This window comes from Octopus bimaculoides, chromosome 2, assembly GCF_001194135.2.
Source record: "Octopus bimaculoides isolate UCB-OBI-ISO-001 chromosome 2, ASM119413v2, whole genome shotgun sequence".
In the NCBI taxonomy this organism is placed as follows: domain Eukaryota; kingdom Metazoa; phylum Mollusca; class Cephalopoda; order Octopoda; family Octopodidae; genus Octopus; species Octopus bimaculoides.
In genome coordinates, this window is record NC_068982.1 from 184,104,285 (window position 1) to 184,119,661 (window position 15,377).

General features: G+C 36.7%; 1 protein-coding gene across 1 annotated transcript in view; it reads left to right on the forward strand.

The window, feature by feature from the left end:
- The window catches only part of LOC106883890 (uncharacterized), an 18,950-nt gene extending 8,323 nt beyond the window's left edge, over window positions 1-10,627 (forward strand). Inside the window, exons 2-5 of the mRNA XM_014935031.2 lie at window positions 2,895-3,073; window positions 6,204-6,318; window positions 8,515-8,895; window positions 10,389-10,627. Coding sequence (XP_014790517.1) covers window positions 2,965-3,073; window positions 6,204-6,318; window positions 8,515-8,895; window positions 10,389-10,545 — 762 coding nt within the window. The 5' untranslated portion in view covers window positions 2,895-2,964 and the 3' untranslated portion in view covers window positions 10,546-10,627. The remainder of the gene's footprint in view (window positions 1-2,894; window positions 3,074-6,203; window positions 6,319-8,514; window positions 8,896-10,388) is intronic.
- Window positions 10,628-15,377: the final 4,750 nt, after the last annotated feature.

A 15,377-nucleotide genomic window follows, 5' to 3' on the forward strand; every position in this document is an offset into this window, starting at 1 on the left:
GCAAGTGGCTGAGCACTCCACAGACACGTGTACCCTTAACGTAGTTCTCCGGGATATTCAGCGTGACACAGTGTGACAAGGCTGACCCTTTGAATTACAGGCACAACAGAAACAGGAAGTAAGTGTGAGAGAAAGTTGTGGTGAAAGAGTGCAGCAGGGTTCGCCACCATCCCCTGCCGGAGCCTTGTGGAGCTTTAGGTGTTTTCGCTCAATAAACACTCACAAAGCCCGGTCTGGGAATTGAAACCGCGATCTTATGACCGCGAGTCCGCTGCCCTAACCACTGGGCCATTGCACCTCCACTAGAATGTAGTATACATTAAAATATGTGTGTGTGTGAGAGGCAACTTATAGAAAATGGACATCCAAGAATACATGGGGAAGAGATGACAGTGGGTTGCAATGATTGGTGACAGACAGTACTGAAGAACTGCACCCCCCTCACCTCTACAGGCAAAGCAAATTGAACATTAAAATAGTAGTTGTGATGGAGACTGAGTACATTTGCATTTGGGTCTCTTGTTCAACGTATCCTTGTTGAGTCTACACCTGCTGTCTGACCCATTTTTTAATACCTTCTCACCTCTGCATCATTCATCTCTATAACCCAGCTTCTGTTTATTTATCCTCTCTTCTATTCTCTATTCTAATCTGCTTATATTGAGTATACAAGGATGGCAATTGAGAAAAATACCGAATGAAACAAACAAAAAATAGATATGTATACATACATTTGTGTATGTGTGTGTGTGTGTGTGTATCATCATGATCATTTAGCATCCGCTTTCCATACTGGCATGGGTTAGATGGCTTGACTGGAACTGGTAAGCCGGAGAGCTGCACCAGGCTCCAGTCTGATTTTGCATGGTTTCTATGGAAGATATTTGTAGACGAGAGATTAATCTTAAAACTAGGAAGTTCAATACTTGACAGTGGTCTGTGGTTTCATGCTGGACTGGGGAACCTCAGACTATTCCTTTTGCTGGATTCAGTAATTGGATTGTAACAGTCCTAAAGCACTATCTTCAAGAGTTAAGTCAATTATATCAACACTAATATCTATCTACTTAGTTTGCTATCAATTTTATTGATCTATTTGTTGAACTGCTAAAAAATTACAGACCATGAGGGAGGACACACCATAATGGCAACAATGATGCATAGATGTACCCCACCCCATATACACTAACACACCTCATTTCCCCATCCTCATAATATATATATATATATATATATATATATATATATATATGTGTATGTATATATATGTATGTATATATATGTATGTATATATATATACATATGTATATATATATATATGTATGTATCTCTGAGTGGTTGGCGTTAGGAAGGGCATCCAGCTGTAGAAACTCTGCCAAATTTAGATTGGAGCCTGGTGTTGCCATCCGGTTTCACCAGTCCTCAGTCAAATCGTCCAACCCATGCTAGCATGGAAAGCGGACGTTAAACGATGATGATGTATATATATATATATATATATATATATATATATATATATATATATTGTATTATGTATAGGTACATGCAATTAGGATATAGTCATAGAATAATTTTTTTTGCCATGTCTGCCCTTATTGTGTTGCTATGGATACTACAAACAACGACTTCTCTCTTTCATTGTTATTGTTATTGTTGTTATTTTTTTTTTACATCTTTTCTTTAGTCATATTTGTCTTGCACAAAGGACAGTAATCAATATTATTGTTAGAAATCAATACATATTCTATGACCAATCTTACTTTGGTGACGTCGGTGATGAGAGGTGTGATTCTATAACATTCTGTCCGTACGTTTATAGACTGCTCCCTAGAGCGATTTATTCAACTATATTATAACAGGCTAAGTGACTACTTCAAAACTTCCTTGATGACTCTCTCACACACACACTCATTAACAATAACATATTAACAAGCTGTTTTACTGCTTTCTTCCTTCTTTTATCACCTGCTGCTGTTACAGTGTCTTGCTGAAACTTCTCCAAGTTTTCTGACCATTAAACGGTTGAGAGAACTCTTTGCCCCGCTATAGAATTTCAATCAATCATATGATGTCTCTTCCTGTAATTTGAACTCGGTACTTCATGCTAACAAAAGTAATCATATACTGGATTACTTCACAATCTTTTTATTAATTCAACATTTCACAATGTCTCTCTACCTGAGGCGTTTCGAGTCATTAATACTTTAACGATGAAAGTAAACAAAGTTTTTTTTGTTTTTTTTTTTAGAAGCGTTGAGATGTATTGTAAGCTACAGAAATAAATTCATTTCTCAAACGCGTGATAATGCTATAAATAGCATGATCAGGACAAATTATCCATATATTGCAGAAAAATACGTTACTGGCCAGCCATGAGACTTAAACTCACATCTCTGTGATTACATGTCAAGTGTTTTACCATTAAACCAAATTGCCCAGCAACAAATTCTTCAGCAATTTTAGAACTTATAAATTTAGCTTCATAAGACGCTATGAGTTCGAGTCTCATGGCTGGCCAGTAACGTATTTTTCTGCATTATATGGATGATTTATTCTGATCACGCGTTTGAGAAATAAATTTATTTCTGTATTAATAATACTTTAGATGAAATCAGAGTTTCTTTGAGAAAATCTGTTGCCCAAAACATTAGTTGTTCTCTCTCCCCACAACATGTCAACTTGTATGTTGCCAACACGGACTACCACCACAATCATACCCATACCAACTTCACCTTGACTCTTGGCTATGAATGAGTATGTTGTTTTCATTCAGTGGGGATAAATTTGTCACTGGGAAGGACAGGTAACCTTATAATGAATAATTTATTAAATAACATGTATAAACTAAGTTATTTTCAATAAATAAAAAAAACTCTATTATTTTTCCTTTTCAGTTGCAGCCTGGTTTTATCATTCACCATTCCAAAAATCTAATCTAGAAAAAATCACCTGTAAATTTACCAAATGTCTCAAGTACCTGGAATGAACGTGTATGATGGAAAACCATCAAGGCCATATTTTAAAGACACAGATTCAAAATATGTTCGGCTTGCTAAGGAACGTGGAGTGAAAGGTTACAAGTTCAATCCATTTTTCAACTACCTATTCTAATATTCTATGCTGTTTTCCCTTTAATTTTTCTCATTCTGTTATTGTCACACATTGTCTTCACCTTGGTTCTCTAATTCTGATAATGTCATGCACTACCTTCACTTTGGTTCCCTGGTTTTGATAATATTATACACTGCTTCCTCCATGGTCCCCTGGTTTTGATAGTATTATGGACTGTCTTAAGGCAAATGAGCTGGCAGAACTGTTAGCATACTGGACAAAATACCAGCATTTCGTTTGTCTTTATATTCTGTGTTCAAATTCTGCCAACCCTATGGAGTTGTTAAAACAAGTCCCAGTTCATCACTGGGGTTGATATAATCAACTTACCCACTCCTCTGAAATTGCTGGCTTTGTGCTAAAATTTGAAACGTATATCACATACTGTCTTCACCTTTGTTTCTTGATTCTGATAATATCTTCTCCTTGGTTCTCTAATTGTGATAATGTCACAGAAAGTCCCCACCTTGGTTCTCTGATTTTGATAAAGGTTTTGAAGTCTACACTAGAACAATGTATTTATGTTGTGTTTTTAGTTGGATTTTATTATCATTTCACATCTGGTTTCCATGCTGGCAGGCGTTAGACCTGGATTCTATTATTTTATTTGTTGCCAGTACCGTGTGACTGGCCCTTGTGCCGGTGGCACGTAAAAGCACCCACTACACTCTCTGAGTGGTTGGCGTTAGGAAGGGCATCCAGCTGTAGAAACTCTGATCAGATTGGAGCCTGGTGCAGCCTTCTGGCTTGCTAGTCCTCAGTCAGATCGTCCAACCCATGCTAGCATGGAAAGCGGACGTTAAACGATGATGATGATGATGACCATGTTAGAGTCCTTTATTACATTTCTTTTAATAAATTGAAACTGTATTGTAAGATCCCTTGGGTTGTAGATTCAATTTATTACCAAGTTTGAAACTGTCACCTGGTCTTTGGATGCTTTTCGCAGAGTCTACATCAGTGGTTCTCAACTGGGGTCCATTATGGCCCTTGGGGTTCCATATAAGATTTTGTTGATAAAATTTATCTACAATAATTTAGTTATACCTCTAGAATACACAAAATATTTCAATGATTTTTTAATGTATATAATTTCTAAAAATATGTAATTATGAAAATATCACTTTTACTCTTTACTCTTTTACTTGTTTCAGTCATTTGACTGCGGCCATACTGGGGCACCGCCTTTAGTCGAGCAAATCGACCCCAGGACTTATTCTTTGTAAGCCTAGTACTTATTCTATTGTTCTCTTTTTGCCGAACCGCTAAGTTACGGGGACGTAAACACACCACCATCAGTTGTCAAGCGATGGTGGAGGGACAAACACAGACACACAGACACACAGACACACACACACACACACACACACACACACACACACACACACACACACACACACACACACACACATATATATATATATATATATATATATATACACACATATATACGACGGGCTTCTTTCAGTTTCCGTCTACCAAATCCACTCACAAGGCTTTGGTCGGCCCGAGGCTATAGTAGAAGACACTTTCCCAAGGTGCCACGCAGTGGGACTGAACCCTGAATCATGTGGTTGGTAAGCAAGCTACTTACCACACAGCCACTCCTGCGCCTAGAATAGAATTTTTTAAACATTGAATGGGTAGGAGGGTCCATCTAAGTAAAATCGAAATGAAAAGGGGTCCATAGATAAAAAAAAAAAAATGTTTGGGAAACACTGGCTACACTGAAGCACATATACCAGGTTTCTAGTCTGAAGAGTTTTTTCCTCCAATCCCTCCCTCCAGTCTCAAAGACCCCGTAAATGGTCATGGACACTGCCTGTCTTCTTCTATGCAAATCAGAGAGAGAATACAAAAACAAAGAAAATAAACAGTTGTTTGATAGAATCTGTAGAGCAACGAAAGCCATGTCTTATGCTATCTTGTTCTTTTTTTATATTTTGATTTCCAATCCTGCCCAGATTGATTTCTTGTTCCCCTTCCTGGACCACCGGTCATATTTTGGAGGCTGATGTAAGTGACAGTTTCTTCCAAACCAAATTTGCGACCTTGTGGACAATATCGGAAATTATTATTATGATTATTATTATTATTATTATTATTATTATTATTATTATTATCATTCTTCTTCTTCTTCTTCTTATTATTATTATCATTATTATTATTATCATCATCATCATCATCGTTTTACTTCTCAGAGTGCTTGGTCTCTTGTTTGTTCTGGTTGATTCTGTGAGAGCGGATACCAGTCTGTTGTCGGAGATCTCACAGGGTCTCTTTCCGCACATTATAAGCTTTGATACTTGGTTGTTAATTATTGTGGCAGACATTCAACAACTAAGTACCAATCTCAAAATCCTAGCTGTTCCCAGCAGAGCAGTTTTGGGGGCTTGCTCTGCTCTCATGTCAATCCTGCTTTCTATGACATATTTCTTGAACTTGGCTGTTAGTGCTCCGAGTGCCCCTATAACTACTGGGATAACAGACACTCTCCTCATAGTTCACATTCTTGCAACTTCGTCTTTTATTATTATTATTATTTATTATTAATATTATTATTATTTGTAGAGTTAAAAAATGAAATTTCATGTTTGTGTCTGATGTAGTGTTACGGTTGTTGTTTTAGTGTTGATGAAGTGTTGTCATATTATTATAATTATGTTGTGTTTGTTGTATTATAATGTTGATCTAGTGCTTATGTAATGTGTTATTATAGGATTCTTACAATGTTGTTACTGTGTTGTTGTTGTTGCAGAGCTGTTGTATTATGTAGTGTTGTAGGTAAAATTCCATCAAGGCCAACTTTGACTTTCATCTTTTTGGGGTTGATAAAATAAGTACCGGATGGACACTGGGGTCAATGTAATTGACTTACTCCCTCCCCCAGAATTGCTGGCCTTGTACCCAAATTTGAAACCATTAGGTAGTGTTGTAACACTATTGTGGTGTTTTTTGTGGTGCTGTGTTGTAGTGGTATTATAGTGTTACTGTAGTGTTGTAACATTGTTGTTGTTGTGTTGATGTATTGCTATTATGATGTTGTAATGTTCTAATTGTCTTTACTGTTGTTATTGTTGTTGTTGTTTTAGATTTGTTAAAACATGAAGAAACTGCTGGGAAACCAAATGCTGTACCTTATAATCGAGTAAATTGGTTTTATTTGGAGGATAATGCTGCAGAAGATGCCCAGAAGAGGAAGAGTGTGTAAGTGCTTTATCGTTGTTGTTAACTCTGTCTGTGAGAACACCTACAACCATGGGTGTTCCAGTGATGGCCATCCTATCTTTTTATGCTTCAAGGACATTGTCTGATGTGTCCTTGTTTATGTAACACATAAGGTGTAGTGTGTAATTTGAGGGAGGTTTGACTGCCATTTATAGCAGTTCAACAAGTGAGTATATAGAGTCTCTCTTGGCTGTGTTTGTTGTTTTTATTGAGGAAGGACAAATTTGTGACTAAGATGAAGGGTGAGTAGCTCATTACAGATTATCAGATTTACGTAGACACTAGCTCATTATAGTAACAGTGATGTTGCTACAGAATGGCCACACATCTAAACGGATGCATTAATTAATATATACTTTACTGATTAATTTGTTTTCTAGGCTTCATTTCTGTTGAGTTAGAAAACAGAGATGTCTTCAAGCTTTGTATTGTTGGAACACAACTTTGTCTTCGTAAACTGGTTGAAAGGAATATACACAGCTGTAGACTGATGTAATCTTTAGCCAAGCCCTTGGAAGGATTTGAACTGAAAGCTAGTGAATCATCATCATCATCATCATTGTTTAACGTCCGCTTTTCATGCTAGCATGGGTTGGACGATTTGACTGAGGACTGGTGGACCAGGTGGCTACACCAGGCTCCAATCTGATTTGGCAGAGTTTCTACAGCTGGATGCCCTTCCTAACTCCAACCACTTTGAGAGTGTAGTGGGTGCTTTTACGTGCCACTGGAACGAAGGCCAGTCAGGTGGGTACTGGCAACAGCCACGCTCAAATGATGTTTTTTATATGCCACCTGCACAGGAGCCAGTCCAGCGGTACTGGCAACGATCTCGCTCGAATGTCTTTTCATGTGCCACTGGCACAAGTGGCAGTAAGGCGACGTTGGTCACGATCACACTCAAATGGTGCTATATACATGCCACCGGCACGAAAGCCAGACAGCTGGTGCTCTGGCAACGATCACGCTCGGACAGTGCATCAATTGTGTATCTTCATAAGGTGACCAGGTAGCAGAATTGTTAGCACACTGGGTAAAATGCTTAGTGGCATTTTGTCTGTCTTTATGTTCTGAGTTCAAATTCTGCCAAGGTGACTCTGCTTTCATCCTTTCGGGATCAGTAAAATAAGTACCAGTTGAACATTGGGGTCAATGTAATTGACTTACCCTTTCCCTCAAAATTGCTGACCTTGTGCCAGCATATGAAACTAATAATGTATCTTCATGTGATTCACTGATTTGTACCACTAAGGGTCGCATATCATTTCTAATAGAGACACCTTACAGCAAAAAAACCCCTGTTCTTTGTAGCAGTAGGGTGATATCATTTCATTTCAACAAACTATGTCTGTACCAGTTACATAACAGAATTAGTTCAAATGATTTTCTCTTATTCTTAAAAGATGTCATATTATGATAGTGGAGATGTTTTGTAGTATTTGACTCAATGTGTCTGAAGAGTACTTATGGCATTGTGCAATGACAATATGTTCAGCAATTTGAACAGCTCTCAGTGACAAAATTTGGTATTAGTCCTTTCAAGACATGTAGATTGCTGTATATTTTTTTTTTCCATTCTTGTCTCAGAGAATAGTATCTTAAAAGTGCTGACCTCTCCCAATTGCTGCATAGAGTCAATGCTTGTAATAAAAGAAAGTTGGATTATCTCCAGTTTAGTTGTGTGCTTTATAAGTCAACTATAATCAGGCTTGGATGTCCAGCTCAATGAGAATAACTCTTCCACAGAGCCAACTTCTGTTTTTGCTTCTTTTTTTTTCCAAATTTTCTCCAAAACTATCCTGCCAGTCAACAGGACACTGTTTCCATCTTAGTAAAATATGCAACATTGTTGTTATTATTTGACCAAGATGGTTTATTTGTTGTAACTAATAATTATATTCACCGGGGGATGTGCCCTTCTTATCACTAATTATTCATCTAAAGTAGGAAGTGACCAAGCTTATTTCTGCTCACTCAGGCACATTGTAACAAGCAGAGTTAAGTGACTTGCTCAGAAGCTCAACACTATGACCCTAGTACAATTTGAACTTATGACCGTGTGATTAGTATTGTAGCACCCTAACCTTGTAGTTACTACATCTTGTATACATAAATGTTATGCATTTTTTATTATCTTTTACTTAATTTTTATGTATTATGTATTATCTATTGAAGCAATTGGACGTTTGGTGCCCCAGAATATATGAGTAATGTTTCCTCACCCAAGTCAGAGTCTAGTGAGACCAAAGAAGACTATGAGGTTTCAAGCCCCAAGGAGTGTGAAGTCAAACCTGTGAAAACTGAACCAGCTGGGCTCAATAGAAAACTTGAAAGCTATGATCACCCATTTATTCACGGTTATTACTCTCCAACTGAGCCTAAGGAGAACAGAAATGAAGAGAGAGAAGAAGAAGAGGAAAGTGTAAGTGATCAGTTGTCAGAGAAGAATGATTTTGAAAATGTGATGGCTGAACCATTACCAGTGACACAGCAGATCAAGAAAGCCACAGCACATCCACAGCAATGGAAAAACCCAATCACACAGACTGAAATAAGGTTTGTGACCACTGTGTTCAATTATCATCTACCCTTCGTAAACACTGTTTCTTCATGTTAAACTTGTGTTCCCCCATTGTGTCCCCATGTCATCTCTGTCTCCACTGTGTCTTCATGTCAACTTTGTGTCTCCACTGTCATCTTAATTCAACTACATCTCCACTGTTTTGTCAGCAGCTCTTGTTTCTTCACTGTCCTCTCTGTCTCCTCATTTTCAATTCTGTGTCTCCTCTATCTCCTCTTGACAACTTTCACTCTCTATTGCCTCCTGATGTCAACACAAGACTCATATTGTTGCCTCCTGTTAACTTTATGTTCCCACTGTCTCCTCACATCAACTGTGCTGCCTAACTGTCTCCTTGTGTCAACTATTTCCTCATATCAGCCGTGTCCCTACTATTTCCTCATATCAATACCGTGGCTCTACTCTCTCTCCTCATGTGATTTAAGACTATGTTTTATCTATCTGTCACACTGTTCATTCATACATTTGTTACATCAAACTGTGTCAAGTGCCTGTAACCAGGTAGAGATGTCTTGCATTAAAGGAGATACATGGCTACCTTGGTAGGAGAGAAAATGGAGAAAATCTGATGGTGGGTTTGTACACTCAAGTTACTGGGTGGTGTATATAAGTGAAGTGGAACCAAGGGTTGGCTAAAGTGTATATATGTATTGGGAGTATTTGTGTATTCTTTCTGAGTGTCTCCTGTTCACCTGATATATGTTGGAGTGTTACCAAGTTAATTGCCCAGATCATTTAGATCCCCATTACTTTGTGTGTGTGTGTGTGTATCAATGATGATGGTGATGATTGGCTCCTGTGCAGGTGGCACGTAAAATACACCATTTTGAGCGTGGCCGTTGCCAGTACCTCCTGACTGGCCTCCGTGCCAGTGGCACGTAAAAGCACCCACTACACTCTCAGAGTGGTTGGCGTTAGGAAGGGCATTCAGATGTAGAAACTCTGCCAGATCAGATTGGAGCCTGGTGTAGTCATCTGGTTCACCAGTCCTCAGTCAAATCGTCCAACCCATGCTAGCATGGAAAGCGGACGTTAAACGATGATGATGATGAGAGAGAGTGGGAGAAAGACAAACTCACCTAGGCTTTTGAGATAAAGATAGCATGTATTTCATCAACTGTACCACACTCCCTCAATGAATTGTGTACTCGAGTCAAGAAGTTTGCCTTACAAGGAATTGCTGCCAAATCTTCTGAATTCATGACTGTCACCTTAAGGGACATACATGTTAGATAATGTAGCTCTAGGTTTCACTAAAATACAAGATAGTGATGATGGCATTTGATTACAGAACAAGAACTGCAAGCTATTGAGTTACTGACCATAATGTTCTGACAAACCGACTTAGAATTTTTTGCCACATTATAACTGTCTCGACTTGTTGCATGTCCTTTAGTGTAGACATTTTGAAAAGCTATTTTTACAGACCTAATTGTCCATAACTAAGTAATCTTCTTTTCACTTTCAGTGGTGATGCTCCTATGAAGGGAAGTGGAAAGAAATGTTGTCCAAGGGAAAATGCTTGTACATCAATGTCAAAACTCTTGTCATTTGGCTATGCACAAGATTGGCATTCCAAGAAGGATGGATCAGGAGAATCGAACAGCCCCAATGAGAACCCATAAAAGTTTTATATATATATAAATGCATGTATGTATGTGTACTTATATGTAGATATAAATTAATAAATTAATAATAATTACCTAATTACAATCTTGGAGAAATTTGCACATTCCACAATATATATTGCGTGATACAATTTGCAGAATGCACATTATATAATATGTGATGTAATGCAAGTAATAATGTTTTACATCATCCACTATAAAACATACCTGATGTGTGTGTGTGTGTGTGTGAACATACCTGATATGTATGTGTATGTATATATGTATACATACAAACTAACATTTGTTTTTATAAGTGTCAAAATGTGTATAGAATGATACAAATTAGATGATATTTTTTTGAATGCAGAATTGCCATTAGAACAGCAAAAATACTGGGTAAATTACTCTTACAAAGTGGAAAAATTTGTGTGTATGTGTATATATGTATGTATATATATATATATATATATATATGTATATATATATATATATATATATATATATATATATATATATACCATATTTGCCAGCATATAAGATGTGCTTTTTTTTTCTTAATGCATCCAAAAATTGCCTCTGCATCTAATACAGCTGTTTTACAGGTGGGAGACTGAGCATCATATGCTAAAGAGCTGAATATAAGCATAATTCCCGTAGGCACAATAATTGTTAATACTAATAAAATATTGAAAGTAAGCCAAATTATCACAGATTGATAACAAAAACTTACTAAAAAATTGCTTAGAGTATGGCAGTTATGTAGGGACATCAGATCATCTCTAAATTTTTTTTACATTATTTACATTGGTTGTGTATTTGAATAAATAATAATAATAATAATAATAATAATATCAGCAAAAAAATACCTTAGGAATGAGAATCTAGGGTTGGGTTCAAAATTTTACTAGGACACCTGATGAAGGCTGGAGAGTACATCTGCCGAAATGTTGTGGTAACAACAAATAAGATGAGGACACATATCCATCCAATGTAAATAACGTGCAGAATTCCTCATCTCTAAAATACAGGACAGTATCACGTCATCTCATTATACATCCTAATCCATATCTGTTAAATGGCGTACATTATTCAATGGCACTGTTACCTTTAAGAAACAATTGTTTATCACCTGATCAGTGGGTTCCAAAGTGGGTAGTACTGCCCTTTGGGGGTGGGGTGTTGAAGAATAATGGGGTGCTAATGGGGTGGCCAAAAGGGGGCAATATGACATTAAAAAAACCCCCAAAATATTGGGTTGATTAGGTTGAGTTTTATTTGTAAAATATAGTTTTGAATTTGATGCAGAAAGTGGGTTTATGTTTGTGGTGGTGATGGGATGGGTAGGGTGGGTGGCTAGGAGTATGGCATGGGTACCAAGGCAGGTGGCAACCTGAAAAAGTGCAGGTACCACTGATCTAAATAAAATGAAAAGAAAAATCTCCTAGAAAGATGAAAGAAATGTTAAATTTTCATCCATTTGCTAGCGATTTGCAGCAAGTGGATAACTATAAAGCCATAGTGCTGTTGCACCACCCTAGTGGCCTGTTGTGGTTACATAAACCATCAAGGTAACAAGCTGACAAAATCATTCCAACCCCAGGAAAAATGCTTAGTGGTATTTTATCTGTGTTTATACTTGTGTGGTGGCATGTAGCTTAGTGGTTAGGGTGTTGCACTCATGATTGTAAGATTGCGGTTTCAGTTCCTGGACCAGGCAACATGTTGTGTTCTTGAGCAAAACACTTCATGTTATTCCAGTCCACTCAGCAGGCAAAAATGAATTATCTTGCAACAGACCAGTGTCCCATCCAGGTGGGGAATATATATATGCCATGAAATTAGGAAACTGGCCCTTGTGAGTCAGTATGACTTGAAAAGGTAACTTTATCTTTTTGTTGCATAAGCCATCACAGCCAGGAACATGAGCTTCACATCCTGTATGGCATTTCTCTACCAAAATACAAACAACAATACCATTGATCTGAAAGAACATAAATTGAAATATAGGACTCTTATAACGTAGTATATTTATGATAAATTTAGGGTTTCATACTTCATTCCAGTATACTGTCATAATGTATTTACATGCATAGAATCATGCATTTTCCTCTACAAAACCACATTAAATATCTTTCAGTAAGTGTATGGCCAAACATACTAAATTTCTTTTTTTTTATGCACAAAATCTCCTTGAAAATAGAAAGCATCTTATATGCTAGCAAATACATACATATGTAACCTTTGTGTAGCATTTAAAATGTACTAATTCTCTACTTAAGTTTCATGGTTAAGCTACAGTTTGAATTCTCACAAAGCACAAATATGCCTCAAGCAAAACTAAAATGGCTGCTGATGAAGAAAGCAAGAAGGAATAGGAAAGAATATGATGAAGGGCCACAACTCGTTTTTATTAGTCAAGTTTTGCTCCATGTATTAACTATTTTCAAGAGAAATATAATTAGAGAAGGTTAGAAAGGGATATTGTTAGACAATTAGATATGTATAAGAAAAGTTTTGTATTAAAGTTGTGATAAATTGTGCAAGTGTATGAGAGGGGAACTTGTGGTGGTCAGTGTGAAAGAGATTTTGTTTTGTTGTCAGTTATGTTTGAAGGTAGTATCTTGTTAGTGCAAGTTGTATGTGTATTGTGCTAAAGAGATATTTGAAGTGTCAAGTGTATTAAATAACAAATATCTAGTGATATATACAGTTGTATTGCAAGTGTTCATCTGTATTGTGTGCACTCCAGGGTATTAGCCTTGATGGGCTTTACTAATGAGTTAGTATGAATTTATCAATGTGTGGGCACCTAATAAAAAGTTTGGTCCTGTTATTTACACAGTTTCCAGAGTTTTATTACTTACCCCATTATGTACATGTTCTCCACTCAAGAAAGTTAATGTTTCGTTGCCTCATTGGTTTATAGTCTGCACCATTCAAAAATTCTCTGTCACCTAATTTCATAATCCACGTTGAGTTCTATTACTTCCCAAAAAGCAGTTAGCCAGTGTTGTGAAAGTTCACTTGTCAAGATATCTACAGGACGAGTTATGCTTTAAAAGCCTTTTCTTGAATTTACCTTCAATTATGCCTATGTAATTCTTCTTTCCAACTAGCTTATATGATGTATTTGAGATAACTTCAATGCCTGACCATGAAACATGAGTAGCAAATTTTTACATCATAGGTACTGTATAAAATTCATACCTGTATTGAGTTCTCTCTACTTGTTGAATGTTCACTCAGACACGAGTGTGCGTGTGTGTGTGTGTGTGTGTGTGTACACATACACACTGAAGTGAACCACAATTAAGTGAATTGAATTAGTACTCAGTACTATTAGGTTGAATGAAATAATATTTATTCAAAGCTAAAGCTGTGAGTCATTACTTAATAACTTAGAATTTTTTGATTTTGTTGCTGAGTCACCCAACAATATGAATATTGTTTGTATAATGTTCATAAATTTATAAATATTGCATAGTATTGGATATCATGCATATATGACATTCATTATATTATTACATAAATATATATTTATTTATCATGACGTACATTACATGACATATACTGCATAATGTATTAAATAGCATATATTACACAACATACATCTGAAGATGCATGGCAGGTATATTCCTCACACCACATTACACAGTAAATTGCTTGGAGCAAATTGCACAACATTCATTGTATGATTAGATTATGTATATGTCCTGTCAGTAATACCACAACACATTATAAAATATAAACTTCACAATAAAGCACTTTGCAACACACATTACATGCTGCATCTTGGGCAAATATCTTCTACTATATTCCAGGACCAACCTAAGCATTGTGAGTGGGTTTGATAAATAGGCTAAAAGAATCCTGTCATACATAATAATATAATATACATACTTATGTGTTGTGTGTTTGTTGCCTTGTCTTGACATGGCATGATAGTTGTAAGCAGGAGTCACTGTCATACAAGAGGTGTCGTTTATTTTTAATCTTCTATCATGGGGAAATATTACTTTGCTTGGAAACAGGTGAACAGGAAGAAGAGCATCCAATTGTAGCAAAATCAACTGTAATGAATGCCCTCCGACTTATGTAAGCATCTTGGAAAAGTGGACATTAAACATGATAATGATGAGAATTACAAAAAGTACTTCACAACGCACGTTGCACAAAGTGCTTTCTACACATGTATTACACAGCAAATATTACACATCACACATTGCAAAATATGTATTTCATGCATCTGTTATGCATATGTGTGTGTGTATGTGTATGTGAGTATGCATATATATGTGTGTGTATATATATATGTGTGTGTGTGTGTGTATACGTGTGCATGTGTGTATCTATATTTATATACACACACACTTATATAATCATTGTTTTAATATAGACTTTTCTCTGCTTGCATGGGTCATATGAGACTGTTGAGGAAGATTCTCTATGGCCGTATGCTGTTCTTGTTGCTAACGCTCACCTGTTTCCAAGCAAGTAATAATTACCCCAGTCTTTCAAACAATAAACAGGCCAGCCATGCTTTTGTGGTGAACTGCAAATAAATGATGGCTTTTACATGAACCAGGACACTTGGTTTATGACCAATGCACACATATTTGGACAAAGGGAATATGAACACACACTCACACACACACATACATGTATGTACATGTACACTCACACATATACACACGACAGGTTTCTTCAAGTTTTTACTGCTATAGTATAGTACACCAGCCCAACAGTGTTCACTCTGGAAATGAACCCCCAATTTATGAGGTTCTGATGCACACTTCATAACTACACACCCAAGTCAAGCCTATATATATATATATATATATATATAT